This window comes from Stegostoma tigrinum, chromosome 6 (genome assembly GCF_030684315.1).
Source record: "Stegostoma tigrinum isolate sSteTig4 chromosome 6, sSteTig4.hap1, whole genome shotgun sequence".
NCBI classification, from domain to species: domain Eukaryota; kingdom Metazoa; phylum Chordata; class Chondrichthyes; order Orectolobiformes; family Stegostomatidae; genus Stegostoma; species Stegostoma tigrinum.
Genome location: NC_081359.1, coordinates 54,452,171 through 54,471,041, shown reverse-complemented (window position 1 = coordinate 54,471,041; position 18,871 = coordinate 54,452,171). Strand labels below are relative to the sequence as shown.

Genomic DNA, 18,871 nt, shown 5'->3' with positions numbered 1-18,871 from the left:
CTTTGCAAATTTATTTCAGACTTGCACCGATTTGATTTTCACTAATAATGGCACCTCACCTCCTATTCTTTTTTGCATCCTTCCAAAAGACTAAATATCCTTTAATGTTCATTTCCCACCTTTGGATTCCCCACATCCATATCTCCATTGCTGCAATCATATTGTACCTGCTAACAACTTTTTGTGCTGTTAACTCATCTACCTTATTCTGAATGCTCCATCTATTCAGATATAATATCTTCAGGCATACTTGCCTGATATTTTTTAAACTTTTTCACACTATGGCTCTATTTGATGATAGCTCGTTTCCTTTGATTTCCGACTTTTCAATCCTTCATTTCCATCTTGTTTTCCTCACTCTTGTCTCTGCTCAGGTTCCTGTATCCCTCCTTCTGTACTTTCAGTCGTTCCCCAAAGTACGAGCAAACATCCTCAGGAAAACCTTGATCCTGCTAGAGTGTGATATGTTAAGCTTAAACTGACAGTATCTTCTCTTAAAATGATCCAAATATGGCAAGAATCTAAATCCCTCCCTTCCAGTCACACAGTCAACCAGTCTTTTCTCATTTCCTGATCTCACAAGCACATGACACTGGGAGTAATGCTGTGATTAGTATCTTTGAGGTCGTGCTTTATAATTTATTTCCAAAATCCTTGCATTCAGCTTACAGGACCTTATTCCACTTTTTATCTATCTCATTGGTCCCAACATAGATCATGATCTCTGGATGACTCCTTGACTGGACTAAGGACTAGCCTCCTCCCAATTTCTAACATGGCCATTTGCAATCTGGTTGCCATGCAGGCAGCTGGCAGATGCTCCAAGTGTTACACTAACATTTTGATGTGCCAGTCATCAACATGTGCCTGCCATTACAGCTGGACTTCTACTGACTAGCAATGACCTGCGGCCACTCTGTGTGTTTGTGCAAAACAGCACATCATTAAGGCACTACTGATAGCACATTGGCACTTCAGCCAAAGCCTAAAGGCTAACGGGCAATGGTAAAGCCAGGCAAATCAGGGATACTGCAAGCATGAAGTGAGGTAGTGAAGTAGGAGTAAGGGAGCAAGCAAGCAGCGTTGAGAGACACTCTAATGTGGGAGTTGAGTGCCTGTTCCTACATGACAAGTGACCCTGCTCTAGCTGTTCAACCCTAACTGCCTGTACATTCAGCATTGCAGGTTTGTGTTTACTAAAAGCGCCACAAGTGGATTGGAGAGGTGTCATGATGGTCATGAAGGTTGGCAAGTATCAGATACCAGTGTTTGTGGGCTTGGGTGCTAACAGTTGATACCCATAGATCAAGCTCTGAGATGCTGTTTGGCACTGATCAACATTGACACTTTCCCCGGCCAGTGTGCTCATGCCACGAGGTACATGCTCTGATTTCCACCTCGAGATTTCTGTTAGATTCCTCTGAAGTTATTCCTCACACAAAAGTAGGAATGTTAATTCTCAATGTTCAGTGAAAAGTAATGTGATCAGTTACGCTCCCATTTCCTCCTTGACAGTATAGTCACATTTCTCTTTTCTTAGATAGCTGAGTTATCCAGTGCAGGGACATAATACAAATGCCAAAATCCCTAGTGATTCTCATCTTCATGGTTAAAAATTATTTTTCCATTGTAGTAACCTTACCATGTATTTCAGGAATTAAAAAATGGGAAAAATAAAGTCATGGTTGACACATTATCTTTCTCAGCCAGAAGTACGTAGAATCCTAGACTATTGTCTAAAAATATTTGCCCCACTGTAGATTCCTCCTTCCCAGCCTATTGTATTTTGGTGGTGCTTCCACCTCCTTCTTCCATATTAGTGATGAGAGTGCCATAAATGTCTCACAGAACGCAAACACATAATAAAACCTGTCTCTGTATATCCTTCCTTTCTTACGTTAGAATGTACTTCACAGAATCCCTACAGCACTGAAAGAGGCCCTTCAGCCCAATGAGGCTGCATTGACCTTCTGGTGAGCATCTCACCCAGAACCAGCCCTCCTACCCTACCACATAACCCCACATTTACCATGGCTAATCTACCTAGCCTGCATATCTTTGCATCATGGGAGGAAACCGGAGCGCACAGCAGAAGAATGTGCAAGCTCCACAGAGACAGTCACCCAAGGCTGGAATCAATCCCACGTCCCTGACGCTGTGAGGCAGCAGTGTTAATGACTGAGCAATCGTGCCACACCATTTATTGCCCTTTGCATGCTTCAGCCTACTTTCCAAAGTGTTAGGTGCAATGAACTCAAACTGAGATTAATAACTCACAATATGTGGAATCTACATCATACTATTTTAAGCTATTGTGCATTCTAATCTGAGACATGGTATACTAATATAACATAAACTGTGAAGCTGGATGAACACAGCAGGCCAAGCAGCATCTCAGGAGCACAAAGCTGATGTTTCGGGCCGGGACCCTTCATCAGAGAGGGGGTTGGGGAGAGGATTCTGAAATAAATAGGGAGAGAGGGGGAGGCGGACATAAGATGGATAGAGGAGAAGATAGGTCGAGAGGAGAGTATAGGTGGAGAGGTGGGGAAGGGATAGGTCAGTCCGGGGAGGATGGACAGGTCAAGGAGGCGGGATGAGGATAGTAGCTAGGAAATTGAGGCGTGGCTTGAGGTGGGAGGAGGGGATAGGAGATGTTCTGCAAAGTGGTCCCTCCTCCTCCCACCCACCCTCCTGCAAAAATTCCATCCCCTATTCCCAATTCCTTCGCCTCTACCGCATCTGCTCCCAGGATGAGGCATTCCACTCCTGCACATCCCAGATGTCCATGTTCTTCAAGGACCGCAACGCCCCCCCGCAGTGGTCGAGAATGCCCTTGATCGCGTCTCCCACATTTCCCGCAACACATCCTTCACACCCCGCCCCCGCAAAAACTGCCCTAAGAGGATCCCCCTCGTCCTCACATACCACCCCACCAACCTCCAGATACAACGCATCATCCTCCGACACTTCCACCATCTACAATCCGACCCCACCACCAAGACATTTTTCCATCCCCACCCTTGTCTGCCTTCCGGAGAGACCACTCTCTCCGTGACTCCCTTGTCCGCTCCACCCTGCCCTCCAACCCCACCACACCCGGCACCTTCCCCTGCAACCGCAGGAAGTGCTACACTTGCCCCCACACCTCCTCCCTCACCCCCATCCCAGGTCCCAAGATGACTTTCCATATTAAGCAGATATTCACCTGCACATCTGCCAACGTGGTATACTGTATCCACTGTACCCGGTGTGGCTTCCTCTACATTGGGGAAACAAAGTGGAGGCTTGGGGACGCTTTGCAGAACACCTCCGCTTGGTTCGCAATCAACAACTGCACCTCCCAGTCGCGAACTATTTTAACTCCCCCTCCCATTCCTTAGATGACATGTCCATCATGGGCCTCCTGCAGTGCCATAATGATGCTACCCGAAGGTTGCAGGAACAGCAACTCATATTCTGCTTCGGAATCCTGCAGCCCAATGGTGTCAATGTGGGCTTCACAAGCTTCAAAATCTCTCCTTCCCCTACTGCATCCCAAAACCAGCCCAGCTCGTCCCCGCCTCCCTAACTTGTTCTTCCTCTCACGTATCCCCTCCTCCCACCTCAAGCCGCACCTCCATTTCCTACCTACTAACCTCATCCCGCCTCCTTGACCTGTCCGTCCTTCCCGGACTGACCTATCCCCTCCCATCTCCCCAACTATACTCTCCTCTCCACCTATCTTCTCCTCTATTCATCTTCAGTCTGCCTCCCCCTCTCTCCCTATTTATTTCAGAACCCTCACCCCATTTCCCCTCTCTGATGAAGGGTCTAGGCCCGAAACTTCAGCTTTTGTGCTCCTAAGATGCTGCTTGGCCTGCTGTGTTCATCCAGCTTCACACTTTGTTATCCTGGATTCTCCAGCATCTGCAGTTCCCATTACCTCTGGGTACACTAACATATTGCCTTTTAAGCCTTCGTTCTTTTTTCCATCATTTCTAAAGGGAGTGAACCAGTTTAAAAGAATGTGCCTACATTTCTCTAATTCCTTGTTCACTAGTTTTCCAGCTATGAGTCTGGGAAGCAAAGGCCGTTCAACAAAATCTGCTAGATGGATTCTGTCCTCAATCAAGTTTGCATGAATTGGAATCTGTCCCCGTAGGTGAATTTGAGGCAGAGAGAGCCTGTAAAGTCTGTCAGTTTCCTCCTGTCCCTAACAGATCCCCTCCAACCTTTGTATAATTTTAATGATATCATGCAAAATTTAGGTGGCCAACTTTAAATCAGTTTAGCTGAGGCCCTTACATGGCTGCCAGCCAGCCACAAATTTCAGGCTTGGTTTGATCTTAGGTGGGAAGGAGAAAGCACTTTTCCTACTTGTATAAATGTCCTGTTTGGAGGCACCTTTCCCTGCACCCCACAAGAGCTCTTCTCACTCCCCAAACATGGGAAACTGGCATGGCAGCCATTAGGAGAGAGATGTATTCCTACTAACTACTTAAGTGGTGGGGTTAGGCTTAGGTTAGGTAGATCAGAATCAGGTGCTGTCCAAAAAATTGGACCCATAATGTATTTCCACAACCAGATCATCAGAAAATTAAGAGGAGCAGATCATTATTTATTTTTTTCCCCTTGATCCACAGCATAGTGTGGCTACTAAGATCAGTTGAATACAAAAATTGAATCAATGAGCCTGTTATTCGTTATGGCTGAGTGGAGCCATCTCATCGGATAAGGCCTTTACCTGAGTAACCAGAGAGCCTTACCAACCTGCGGCAGGGTCCAAGTCTTTGTCTATATTCAAACATTCCAAAATAATATTTGATTTTGATTTCTCAAAATATGCACTAGCCACTAAGTGTCAACAGAAAACCGGTGCTGAGCATTTATTAGATTTCAGCTTTTGAGTTAAGAAAGACTTTCACCAAACATGCTGGATGGACATCAAAAATTATTGATGTATTTTAAAAAATCCTTCAGCTTTACTCAATTAGATGAAACTGTTTATGGGGCAAGCTCATCCAGTGAAAAAACCAGCCATGAAGTACTGAATTTAAAAATCTATTATTTATTGGAATAGAATAGCCTGTGAAGATAGAAGCCAACAGCAGGTGGTGCTCAACAATAAATTTATGAGTCTACAAAAATCACAAATAGGTCATGCAGTCATGCACAGGTAGCAGTTTTCTTTCCCTGAAGAAAGAATAGTACTGTAAAATTTGCATTTTTGACAAAAGTACAGATATTATTTTCTAGCACAAGTATTGATTTAACCCAGTTTTGCAACTAACCATTATGTGCACTCAGTTGTTGACTTGCTTGCCAAGTTGGTAAGTTTGTTTGCAAACATTTCATCATCATACAAGGTAACATCATCAAGCATGCCTTTGGTGAAGCGTCGGTGTTCTGTTCCTCTTGTTACTTATGTGTTTGCTGAGGCAAGTGGCATTACTTCCAGATTTGTTTCCTCGTGGTTGGGACGTAGAGTCCAGCTCTACATGTTAGTTAATAGATTCCGGTTTGAGTGCCAGGTCTCCAGGAATTGCTGCGCGTGACTTTGGTTGGCTTGTCCTAGGATGGCTATATTGTCCCTGTTGAACTGGTGTCTCACTTTGTCCAAATGTATTGAAATGAGTGATAGTTTGGTCATGTCTTTTGGTAGCTGATTGGTGTTCGTGAATCCTAATGGCTAGTTTCCTTCCAGTTTGTCCCATGTAATGTTTTTGGCAATCTTTGCATGGTATCTTGTAAATAACATTGGTCCTGTTAGTTGTGGTTGTCGGATCCTTCATTCTCATCAGTAGCTGTCATAGTGTGGCTGTCAGTTTGTGGGCTACCATGATTTCTAGGGGGCCGAGTAATACGGTGGTCATCTCAGATATGTCCTTAATGTATGGTAGGGTGACTAGTGTCTTTCAGTTGAAAGAAGAACTGAACTTTGTATTGCATATAGTACTAAATAATGAAAACAAGTTAAAGTAGTGGAATGTGCTAAGCAGCGGAAAATGAAACTAGACCTTGCAAACAGAAACTATCCACCCAGCTCAGTCATCCTGGAAGTGCCTAGCTATAATGTTTTCTCTGGTCTGTCAAGCTCTCTGGAACATTGCCCTGTCTTGCTCTTTGTCACTGCTCCTGGTACATCTCAGGATCGTCACCAAAATCTTACGCCTAAGAGAATTCCTCTTGCCCTTGCATCTCCCCCTCTTTCTCCAGCACATTCTTTGGAAATTCAGGTTGTGGAGGCCACATCACTCTAACACGTAACATCCTGTCGACTGTACTGCATGGCGCTCTCTACCTGAACCAGGGGCTGGAATCTCACTGTCAGCCTAGTCCATAATTGCTTGACAAGAGCAAGGCCAGTATAGCATCTTTGCTCTGTAGCAGTTTGAGGATTTTTCAGAGGAGTTATGAACCAACTTTAGAGGGATCCCCTTCTCTCCTACCAAATGTCCTCATATACATCTGCAGTCTTACAAAGACATGGTTGCCATGTACATTCAATATATACAGCAGAACTACAAAACTGGTTGCAAAAGTTGTCAGCAAAGTGTAATTTAAGGGAGTGGAATTTTCTGTTCACAACATGCTGATTGGTGAGAGGGTGCTTTCAAAGCTATGCGGATAAAATTAATTGCACATTGCAACTGCAGAAAACCAACAATGGAAGAGAATTCTGATGTTTTCGCTGGTTAACTGGTAGCTTGAAAGGGGAAGGAGAAGAACTGGAAGGTTCTGACAAATATTGAATTCGTGACATTACAGATGCATTTCCAAATGGAGGACATCAAAATGCTGCAGAGGTCCCAGCTATACCCTGAAAAGAACAGCTGTATCTTTGAGGGCTACCAGGTAAGATGGCTACTGTTTCCTCACAAGAGTGGTTTCTCAATCATCATTTGGCATAGCGTGACAGAATGGATGTTGGGAAGATGTTTCCATTATCAGGGGAGACTAGGACCCAAGGAAACAGCTTCAGAGTAAAGGGAAGACCCTTGAGACCAGAGATGATGAGAAACTTGTTCAGCCAGGACGTGGGGAATCTATGCAATTCATTGCCACGGAAGGCTATGGAGGACAGGTTATTGAGTATATTTAAGACTGAGATAAATAGGCTCTTGGTTGTCAAGGGGATCAAAGGCTATGGGGAGAAAGCAGGAGAATGGGGTTGAGAAATTCATCAGATATGATTGAATGGCAGAGCTGGCCTGATGGACCAAATGGCCCAATTCTTGCTCCTATGTCTTATGGTCTAATTCGTGGTAATTTATCCTCACCCATGCAATTTGGCCTACAAAGTTTCCATGCTGCTTTAGCATTTGGCAGCTTCTGGGAGAACATCCTTCAACTCACCACAGCAAAAACCCCTGTCTATCTTTGTGTCCTAGTAGAGTTTCTGATATGGTAGAGGATTTGGTAGCTGTAATGTATTGGCTTGCAATTCTTGTGACTGTGTGCCATGGCTAATTAGGAAGAGGCTGTGATTGCAAGTGCCTTATTGCATTGTTTTGTTGCTCTTAGAGACTACGAGGGGCGGTGGACACAATTTACACCTTAAGATTTCTTCCTAAGTACATTTGAGAGGGGATGGCATACTGGTAATGCCACTGGACTAGCAACCTACAACCTCAGACAAATTCTTTAAATTATTGGTTCAAATCCCATCATGGAAGCTGCTGGAACTTAAATTAATAAATCTAGAATATAAAGTTGGTATATCAATTGTTTTAAAGATTTACTAACATTCCTTTAGGGGAGGAAAACTGCCATCCTTACCCAATCAGGACTACAATAGACACTGTACCTACAGTAATGTAGTTGACTCTTAACTGCCATCTGAAAGGGCAGTACAAGACATAATGATGGGCAGCAAATGATGGCTTTGTCAGCACGACCATATCCAAGGAAACAATATTTTAAAATATCAGAAATGGATGCTCTGAAGAACACTGATTTCCAGATTAACTGTGAATTGCAGACAGATGTACAGCATTCTTTAATTAGTACGTCATGACGATTGCAATAGCACCACTGCAAGTAAGGCAGCATAGTCTAAATATCTTTAAAAGGGTTAGGTATCTAACTTTTATGAGCATTAATGTGTTGATCTCAATCTGTGACATCCACATAACAGTTAAGGGCCTTGCTACGCAAAAATGTGGAACATTTGAATTCAGCACTGAGTTGAAATGGCCCTGCTAAGTTTGAATTTTTCTCATTTACACGTCACACCACATTCACTTCTCCTTATTGGCAGAAGTGGGATCAGTGAGAAATGGCAGAATGTCTGGCTCCAGGTCCTGCCACAATCTGAAATGCCCACAGAGTTTCCACAACTCCACAAAAATCTGGGCTACTGTCTATGTATTTAGTTGGAGACACCAAACATGACATCCTTGCATAGCCTAGGTGTTGTAATTCTGTTGCATATGGAGTCTATTCTTTCTTGAAAGATGGAGAAGTGAGAAATCTGGAAATAAATTAATCAGTAATGTTTAAAGTGTCATCCACAATTCACAGGGAGCAGTCTTATTTCTGAATTAGAAGATTCAGACCCAGTTAAGAACACAGGCAAACAATCTGGACCAATGTTTCAATGTGACACTGTGCAAAGTGACATCTTGGTTTTTTTTTCATAGACCATGGGTTTCCAGGTCTGTCACAATGGACCGCACATCAACTTGCAACTTTATACCAATGACAAACTTTGTTGCCCCCTTGTAAAGGCTGAGTCAGTTTTCACAGATGGACAGTGCTGCATCAGTCTGCTTAATCTGTCCATTGCTTTGTGATTAAACAAGTTTATTTAAATTCAAGCTCACTGCTCTGAATGCAATTTCATGAAGTAGATCACCCTTCAACTTATACTGTATAGATCACAACAGGATGAAATTAGGCCAATTATACAATAGACGAGTGATCCACTTCTCCAGATTTAACATTCAAACAGTGAAGATGAATATGTATCAGAGATAATGGGAACTGCAGATGCTGGAGATTCCAAGATAATAAAATGTGAGGCTGGATGAACACAGCAGGCCAAGCAGCATCTCAGGAGCACAAAAGCTGACGTTTCGGGCCTAGACTCTTCATCAGAGCTGATGAAGAGTCTAGGCCCGAAACGTCAGCTTTTGTGCTCCTGAGATGCTGCTTGGCCTGCTGTGTTCATCCAGCCTCACATTTTATTATCTTAAGATGAATATGTACCCTGCTAATTAGAGTGAGTTTAATTTGGCAATGACACTAAAAAATTGCAATAAAAATGTCACTAAAAGTTGCTACAAAGATGTCACTTAAAACTGCTACAAATATTATGAAACAACTATATATTTTACTGGACATTTTGTTTAATAAAACCAAAGCCCAGTACTTTATTAAATAGTTTGGAAAGATACAATTTAAGTGTTTATTAAACATTTGATTTTGCTGTGTTTCTGAAATGAATCTGTTATTTTTAGCATATAATTAAATAGGTCTCCACTGTGCTTTCTAAGTGCTTATGTAACTAATATCTTTTGGTCTGCTGCATCAGAAAGGAAGGATGTAATGACCTTGTACTGTAATGTGCTTTGAAGGTTGCTCTAAAAAAACTCAGAAGTCTGTCAAGGCCTGAACCACCAATCCCAATTAGCTTCTTCCTTGCTTGCTAACTGAATTTTTTTAAAGATTTTTTCAATAATTGTAAACTTAAGCAATAGTAGAGCAATATATATTACAAAAGAGAATAATGATAGTTTCAATCATCTTTGATTATGTGCAAAAATACACAGAAAAATACATTATTGAAGTAGCTGGTGAATAAAATGCTTTTATTTATGACTTCTAAACTACACTGACCTAAAGATTTTGAGTTGAAGTGAATGCTTTATGCCGATGTTCAAGTTGCACAATGAAAACTAAATTAAATTTATTCCTGGTTTCAACATGAATCTGAAAAAGACTTGCAACAAACGTATCCTCCTTAAAGCCTGATTTAGTGAGTGTGCCAAGTTTACATTTAAGCTGCTTCTGAGCTTACAAGTTCCATCTATTGTCACTTTCAGCCCTCTTCCAATTAACCCACTCTCATGATCAGTTGCTCACCCATTCCTGTTCACTTCTCCTCCTTCTCATCATCCACCTCCACATATAGCAATTGCCGATCATCTTGACTGTTGGTTCTCTCAAACTCACCAATTTATTCACCACTTCATAAAGTGATTCACCACTTTACCCTCACCGATTGCTTCCCTCCTACTTCTCATTCTGAGACCTGTCTATGTGCCTTTGCAGGCAAAGTATTTGCCCAACAGTCAAATAAGCCACACCAATGCGTTGTCTTAGAAGTTACTATATAACCACTGCAGATCATCACTTTACTAGTAGCTGTTAAAGCAGGCTTGAACTAAAACTTCATTTTACTCATGTTGCCTAAGTGCAGCTCTAATAAGCTTGATACGATTCAGGACAAAGCACCCACTTTATTAGCACCACATCTAAACATTCAGTTACTCCACCACAGTTGCTCAGTAGTAACAGGGCATACCAAATACAAGATACACAGCAGAAATTCACCAAAGATCCTTGGATAGCAGCATGCAAACCCACGGCCAAAGGACAAGGGCGGCACATACATGAGAACACCAGCACTTGATAGGTCCCCTCCGTTACTTGGAAATATAATGTGTGTTTGGGTCAAAATCCTAGAGTTCAAGAAGGCAGCTCATGACCATCTTCTGAAGGGCAGTTAGGGGTGGGCAACAAATGTTGGCCTAGCCAGCAAAGCCCACATCCCAAGAATGAATAAAAAGAAATGAGAAAAGTCGGACATCCAGGCAGTCGGATTCTCCACCATCGCTGGCCTCCTGCAGGTATAGGCCATAAAGACTGCACTCGCATTTGTTTGAGAGAACAAATATATATGGAAGTTTAGTGAAAATTATGGGAACTTCAGGTTACTGAGAATGAAATTCACCTGTCCCAATTTCTGGGCTGGTGGCCACTATTTAGCTATTATTTGTGGTGTCTCCATATCTGTCCAGATCCAGGTGGGAGAAAAGAATTACACCACTCTTCTCAGTGTACTTGCATAAAATATATTCATGCACTTAAAGTAAATTTACTATAATTGAGAACTTTTTTTCTTTCTAATAATCTGCTAGTGCTAATATGCCTTAACTTATTGGTGAAGTGAGTCACCCATTCTCAAATGCTGCACTGCCATTTCTGTTTACAAATAATTTCAATGTAATATTTCATTACAAGAACATATACCTAAGATATGAAATATAGGATTTAACATAAATAACTGCAGTCCTGAATTTGATGTCAGGATCAAATAAATTTGAAAAATAAAGTCAATGTAAGCCACTTCGGGATTAACCAGTAGTAGTTGGAGGGGTGATAGCCTAGTGATATTATTGCAGGACTGTAACTCCATGGACCCAGTTGATGACCTGGGTTCAAATCCTGCCATGGTAGAATCCAAATTCAGTAAAAATCTGAATTTAAGAGTCTAACAATGACCATGAATTATCATAAAAAACCCATCTGGTTCACTAATCCTTTCAAGGAAGGAAACTGCTATCTTTGCCTGATCCGGTCTACATGTGACTCCTGACCCACAGCAATGTAGTTGATTCTTAACTGCTCTGTAGACAACTACAGATGAGCAATAAATGCTAGCCTAGCCAGTGACATCCTCATCCTATGACTGAATTGAAAAAAGAACTTTCACATGTCTGGAGATACCAAATAACAGAAAATGAAGGAACACAAAGATCAAGTACCAGGTGAAGTCATTGTCAGGAAACAAGTCTACATGATTGTGGAGATATTTAGCTTAACGATGCTGCCTTTTATCATAGTCAAGAAGGCAACAGTGTTTTCTTGGAATGCTGATAATGGGCTCAGGATACCTAATGATGAGATTCTAAAGAACAACCTGATCAGGAAACTGATTGCACTCATAGGAGTTTGTTGAAATTAAAGTCTGAGGAATGCAGTATTATCACACAAGAATAAATTTTATAAGCCTTTGCAAAGAACTTTGATCGCCAATTTTAAATTGCCCAACCATTACTAACCACAAGATGCCACTATTACTAGAAAGATTTTGAAGTAAAATTTTGAATCTTTATTCTGCATTTCACACTGAATGAGGCAGTGAATTTTTAATTCCGATTTTGTGCAGTATTGCACACCCAATGTGAATTCTACTTTTTAAAAAAATACGCAGTTTGGAGCATTACAGCTTGATTATAATGCAAGAACAACACTTCATAATTTTTTCCTTGGTATTATTGTTAGCTTTAGGCAAAAGCAGCAAAGAAAATGGGCGGAAGCTTCCAGGCACAGAGATGGTAGACATGAAGTCAGGATAGAAACCAGATTTCCACCAATTCCCTACCTCCATCAGAATTAAATTCTGGAATGACCAGGTTTGACCTTTCCACCTGCCACATCTGACACCCTTCAATAGGAAATAAATGGCAATTTAAATGCCTTTTCCCATCTGGGCTACAACTACATGTTTTTGGTAGAATCCCTGCAATTTGGCAACAGGCAATGCAGCCCAACAAGTCCACACTGACCCTCTGAAGAACATCCCACTCAGTCTCATTCACCTACCTCTACCCCTGCATTACCCATGGCTAATGCACATAACCTAAACATTACTGAACACTTTGGGTAATTGAGCATGGCCAATCCATCTAACTTGCACGTTTTTGGACTGTGGGAGGAAACAAGAGCACTCAGAAGAAACCCACACAGACACAGGGAGAACGGGCAAACTCCGCACAGACAGCTGCCCAAGGGTAGAATCAAACCCGGATCCCCAATACTATCATGCAGCAGTGCCAACCACTGAACCAAAGTGCCACCCTTCAGCTCCAGTGGGGGAAGAAATGCAGTCTGTTTGTTCTCTTGATGGAAGTGTCAGGAATGGATGGGATTGGTGTCCCTCAATCAGCATTTATCCTAATCTGTGCATGATCGAGGGTCTGGATATGAGGCAGAGGTGTGACCGTCCTCATGCTCTTGGATCATTCCTGTGAAATGTTGTAGCAACAGTAGCACTGACATTGTCCGTGGTGCTGCAAAGGGTTGTATCTGCCAATCTGAACGGCTGGCATCTTTGCCTAGGCTTCCTCAGTTAAGAGCCTAATTATACTAGAAAGTATCAGCTACCAATCAGGTGCCATTGCAGGAAGATCTGGGATGTCACTTCGTAATAAGGTACAAGTTTCTCTCCACTTATCTCTCCCATGGGAAGGACTGCCAAATTGAAAAGAAGCCTGTTATTGCCACCAAGAAAATATTCATAAAGATACATACAATCATACAAATTAGGACCAGGTGCAGAAGTAAGCCATGTAACCACTCAGCTTGCTCTAATAAGTGATAATATCATGGTTGATCAGATTGTTGTCTCAGCTCTACCTTCTGAGTCATCCTATACCCTTTGATTCTTCTTGTCACAGGAATTCATCTAACTCAGCCATAAAATATTCAAGGTCCACAAGTGGGGAAGACAGTTTCACAGACCAAAGTCCACCTGTGTCCCCTAGTTCTAGTATCATTCACATGGGAATATATTTTCTCAACATATATCCCCTGTCTTGATCCCTTCAGGATTGTACCTCCCATTCTTCTAGATTCATAAGATATCTCCTTCATTTCAGAAATAAGTTGAGTGAATCTTCTCTGAACTATTCCTCATGATATTATATCTTTTCTCAAATTAGGAAACCAAAATTGCATGCAATATTTCAAACATGATTTACCAGTGCCCAATATAGTTGTAGAAAAACTTCCTACTTTTATCTTCTAATTCTCTTGCAACAAATGGCAACATTTTATTTGCCTTCCTAATCACTTGCTGTGCCTATATTTTAATTTGTCTAAGGAAGTGAGCAATGGAAGCCCTACAGCCTGGATGCAGTGCAAAAATTATTTGATGGTCTAACCTCGTCAAGAAAAGTGAATGCATATGCTAAATTTGTTCCATTTTATGATATAAACTGTCTCTTTCACCCTACCTACTAAATGTACTACAATGGGTAATTTTGCCTAGTATATTCACTTTTGGCCTGCTTAAAGGAAAGCTATGCATGCCTTCAAGAGAGATTATAACAGAGATTCACCACGTGAATCCTGGGATGAAGTGGTTTGTCTTATGAGAAAGGACTGAATAGCCTAAATTTATATTCGCTGAAGTTCAGGAAGATGAAAAGTGGTCTTGTTGAAAGCTATATAATTTTTCTGACAAGTTAAATGCAGTCAGGATCTTTCTTACACCTCAGGATTCAAAGTGATCACAGTCTCAGAATAAGGGATTGGCCACTTAGGACTGAGATGAACAGAAATTTCTTTATTTGGGATACATGAACCATTTGAAATTCTTTTCACCACAGAACTGTGGATGCTCAGCCATTGAGTATGTTCAATAAAGTACATCAACAGATTTTGGACACAAATGGAATGAAAAGAAATGATGAGAGGACACAAAGATGTTGCTGAGTTTGAAGATGTGTGCTCCAGTCGTATCAGATAGTAATCATATCACTGCCTAATAACATCCATAAGCATCACTTCCTATAAATGTTCACAACTCCTCATTTCTGCATCCATGACTAGCACTAACCTCAGCACTTATGCAATGTAATACATCTGTTTCATAGTCAGCCTCACGAAATGTATAGCATCCATTGGGTGAATATGCAACTTTATTCACTTAAAATATATTTCTTCTTTACTTGTAAGGAAAGAGGACACAAAATGCTTTGTGAAAGGTAATTTTCTATGTTACAGAAGTCGTTTAAAAGTATTTAAGAGTCAACATATTGTTACAAAGTTTACTTTGATAGCAGTGGACTGGCCCCAATTTTATCGATGACATTATCTCCATCTACCATGCAAGTACAGGATCTGCATGACGATCGATACATTTGAAGGGGGAGCTACACCTTAGGATGCTGTATTTATATAGTTTGTGGAGTAAAAGTGCAAAAAAGGCAGTGGTTCCTGGATTTTGTTTTCAAACTGTCAATCTGTTGCCAGTGAAGTTGTTGAGCAAACACACCATTAGCTTCACAGTTAATTTTACAGTAAACTCTAGTCAATTATGTTCCAGCAAGAAACATAATCTGTCTCATCATATCTACAACTGTTAATAGATTTATTTTAGCTCGTGTTTTTGGATAGATGACAGGTAACATAAGGATACACATGCAATATCCCAGTCATGGCGTTGAAGTGCTTCATATCCTCATTCAATTGTTGGGCAAAATTATTTTGACTCTGTATGCAGAACTCTAATATTACAAAACCGCTATGGTGGAAAAGCATCCTTCAAACCATTCAGTGTGTGACTCAAACTTTGAACAGCAGTGTAAGTCTTGTGTCAAGGACAGTTTTATGGATCAGTTGTAGATCAAGTTTTAAAAATAAACTATGGTAGAGATTATAACTTGCAGAAGATTAAAAATAGGATAGGTTTTTTTTTTAAAAACACGTAGTTTTGTAAAAGCGTTAGTGAATTACAGCTGCAATGATGAAATTATTAAAAACTAAACTGGCTGTAAATTTCATACCTTCCAAAACAGTATTCTATAATGCTAATGAGAAATGCAAGTTCACCAAGCAGGTTGTTAGACATAGATTTGAGTTATCTCCACCTGTTCACATGCCTTAACAATTTATAAGCTGACAAACATACTAAGTGAAAAACATACATTCAGTGGTTTTCTAAAAACATGATGATGAATCACAGTCAGCATGAGCAGTAAATGAAAGGATTCATCTCATGGCATCCTTGATAAGCATGTCAAAGTGGAACTGAAGAATAATTAGAATAATTCAACAAATTTGTCAGTAAGCATAACAAAAGTAATAATAGAAAGAAATAAATGCCACAAAATATATGCACGTTCTACTGATATTTCCACTTACCTTCACTGATTTTGACATTTGGTTAGGTTTAGTTTCAAACATATGAATTAAAACCAACATTTAAAAAGTACACACAAAACAATGTATACTGAGAAGTTACCTGATATCATCATCTTCACCGAGGATATGTTTTGGAAGGGGAGAATATCTTCCTGATGTAATCTGTGGAAGCGAGGATTTGTAATCCAGCATATCATTATTCCCAGTGGAGGGAAGGATGTGATTCTCTATTGGAGGAGAATAAGCTAAGAAAAAATACAAAAAAAATTGTTTTTAAAATAATAAAGGGGGTTTCTGCATTATATACTCTAGTTGGTAATAATAAAATGAAAGTTAAAAAATCTTGAACGGTATATTTGGCAGGCAGTTTGGCAAAACTTGAAGCTAAACATTAACAATCAATACAATGTATCAACAAGTTTAATAAAATACTGAAACAAACAGACAAAGAACCAGTACATTTTTAACTTTTCCTCATATATAACTTCAACCATCTTCATTTGAGTGTTTCTAATAATACTACACCAGACTGTGCTCCAGAAACCTTTCAAATACATTGCTTTACAAACTACTCATCTGATTGGTGTAAAAGTTCTTCTATATTTAAATGTGCAAATATTAATAGTGGAGAAAATAGCTTGGAGGGGCATCCTGTATAAGACAATGGTTCTGGCAGAGTTAAAGTTAGTGGTCACATTAAAGTCCAATCAATCTGATGATATATAATTCTTGAAATGAGAATTAGGAGTCCAGCTTGAGGTCCCAATTAGATTAGATGCATCATTCCTGTCTCCTGATGGCATGTAACATGTAACCATTATTATCATGCAATAAACTGACGAACTTATCAAACAAACTGACCAATTGTGCTCCCATTGCCAGGGTGGCATGGTGGTTCAGTGGTTAGCACTGCTGCCTCACAGTTCCAGGGACCCACATTCAATTCCAGTTTGGGGTGACTGTGTGGAGTTTGTGTCTTCTCCATGTGTCTGTGTGGGTGTTCTCTGGGTGTTCTGGTTTCCTCCCACAGTCCAAAGACATGCAGATTAGGAGGATTGTCCATGCTTAAATGGCCCATAGTGTCCAGGGAATGTGTAGATTAGATGGATTAACCATGGAAATGCAGTGTTACAGGAATAGGATAGTGGGGTGAGTCTGGGTGGAATGCTCTCTGAAGAGTAGTAGATTTGTTGGGCTGAATGGCTGTTTCAACACTGCAGGGATTCTATAAAAAAAAAACCATCTCCTTGTATAGTAATTTCAGAACTAATGTGTGAGTTGTGAAACCAATAATGTCCTAATGGTTGGGGTACAGTGCTGCCACTAATGTTCTTCTATACCAGATCTAACTGTCTGTTTGGTTATCAGTGGTAGAAGATAAACACAACTGAAGTTTAACAAGTGGGCCTACTTGCCTTAATAATATAATACAGTTTATTGCATGATAATAACAGTTACATGTTACAGAAATAATGAGAACTGCAGATGCTGGAGAATCCAGGGTAACAAAGTGTGGAGCTGGATGAACACAGCAGGCCAAGCAGCATCTTAGGAGCACAAAAGCTGACACCTAACCTGAAGAAGTTACCCTCCACCCTCCGGACCAACCTCAGGGGTCTCTCTCCCGCTGCAACTCCCTTGTTCTCTCCAACTATATTCTCCTCTATCCATCTTCGGTCTGCCTCCCCCTTTCTCCCCAGTTACATGTTACGTTGGCTTGTTAGATACAATTATAAAGGCCTTTGGGAGCCAGGGATGACACATCTGATCTAATTGGAATCTCAAGGCAGGCTCCTAACTCTCATTTCAAGAATTATATATCATCAGATTGATCGGAACTACTGTCTTATACCGAATCACCCTCCAAGCATTGTTAACATTTACATGTTTAGATATACAAGAACTTTTACATTTACCATAATCCCATCTGTCACCAAGACTCTGATTTCACAAATTCACACTGGGTGGAGTTTCATAATTCTTCCAGAATGGTTTGATTCTAGTCTTCAGGTTCATTGGTGGCCATTACCATCATGACAATCTTCACTGGGATTCCCCACATCAAGCACTACTGAATGATTATTTTACAATTAGACAACTTCCCACAGTTCCAGTGTACAATATTCTTAGTTGTACATATTATTAATTTCTAATTGACTTTGAACTAAAATCACAGGCCAGTTAAGTCTCAAGCTATTTGTTAAGGATCAGGAGTTGCATGTATACCAATCTAGGTAAGGATGATGAATTTCCTTCCCTAAAGGATAATAGTGAACCAGGTTGGCTTTTTATGACAATGATTTCACAATTACCATTAGACCAGCCTTTAACACCAGATTGTTCTGAATTAAAATTTAATCATCTGCCATGAAGATCCCCAGAACATTAGTCTATGATTCTGGGTTACTAGTCCAGTAGCATAACCACTACATCACCATACATCCAATGGCTGACTCTTGGACAACCATTCCTATTTAGACCCTTATTCATACTCATTGCCCTTGGAACAAGTGTAGAAACTGTCATGCGCAGTGATAAAAAAACAATGACAAGAATGAATAAAAAGAATAAATCTAAAAGTTAACCATCAACTTGAATTTACAAGTGTCAGGGGATAAAACTAATGGCTTTGCATCTCAAGGCACATCGCATTCATAACAAAACAGATGAATGCAGAACAAAATACAAGTTAGTACGTGTGATCTAGTAGCCATTACAGAGACATGGCTGCAGAATATCAAGGAATTGGACTTAAACTTGATGGGCATATGACATTTAGGGATGATAGCAAACTAGAGAAAGGTGAAGGAGTGACTCTGTAAGTTAATGATGGCATTAGCATGGTGGAGAAGGATGGCAAAATTTTAGGGAACCAAAATGTGGGAACAATTTAGGTAGAAATGAGAACTGGAAAAGGCAAAAAAGTCATTTGTGGAAGGACCTTTAGAAGTAA

At 40.6% G+C, this 18,871-nt stretch overlaps 1 protein-coding gene across 10 annotated transcripts in view; it reads right to left on the bottom strand.

Annotated features, from left to right (window-relative positions):
* The window catches only part of dlg2 (discs, large homolog 2 (Drosophila)), an 891,501-nt gene that overhangs the window by 414,610 nt on the left and 458,020 nt on the right, over positions 1 to 18,871 (bottom strand). For all 10 annotated transcript variants that reach the window (XM_048533248.1, XM_048533245.1, XM_048533246.1 and 7 more), the window contains one exon: positions 16,019 to 16,163. In XM_048533248.1, coding sequence (XP_048389205.1) covers positions 16,019 to 16,163 — 145 coding nt within the window. The remainder of the gene's footprint in view (positions 1 to 16,018; positions 16,164 to 18,871) is intronic.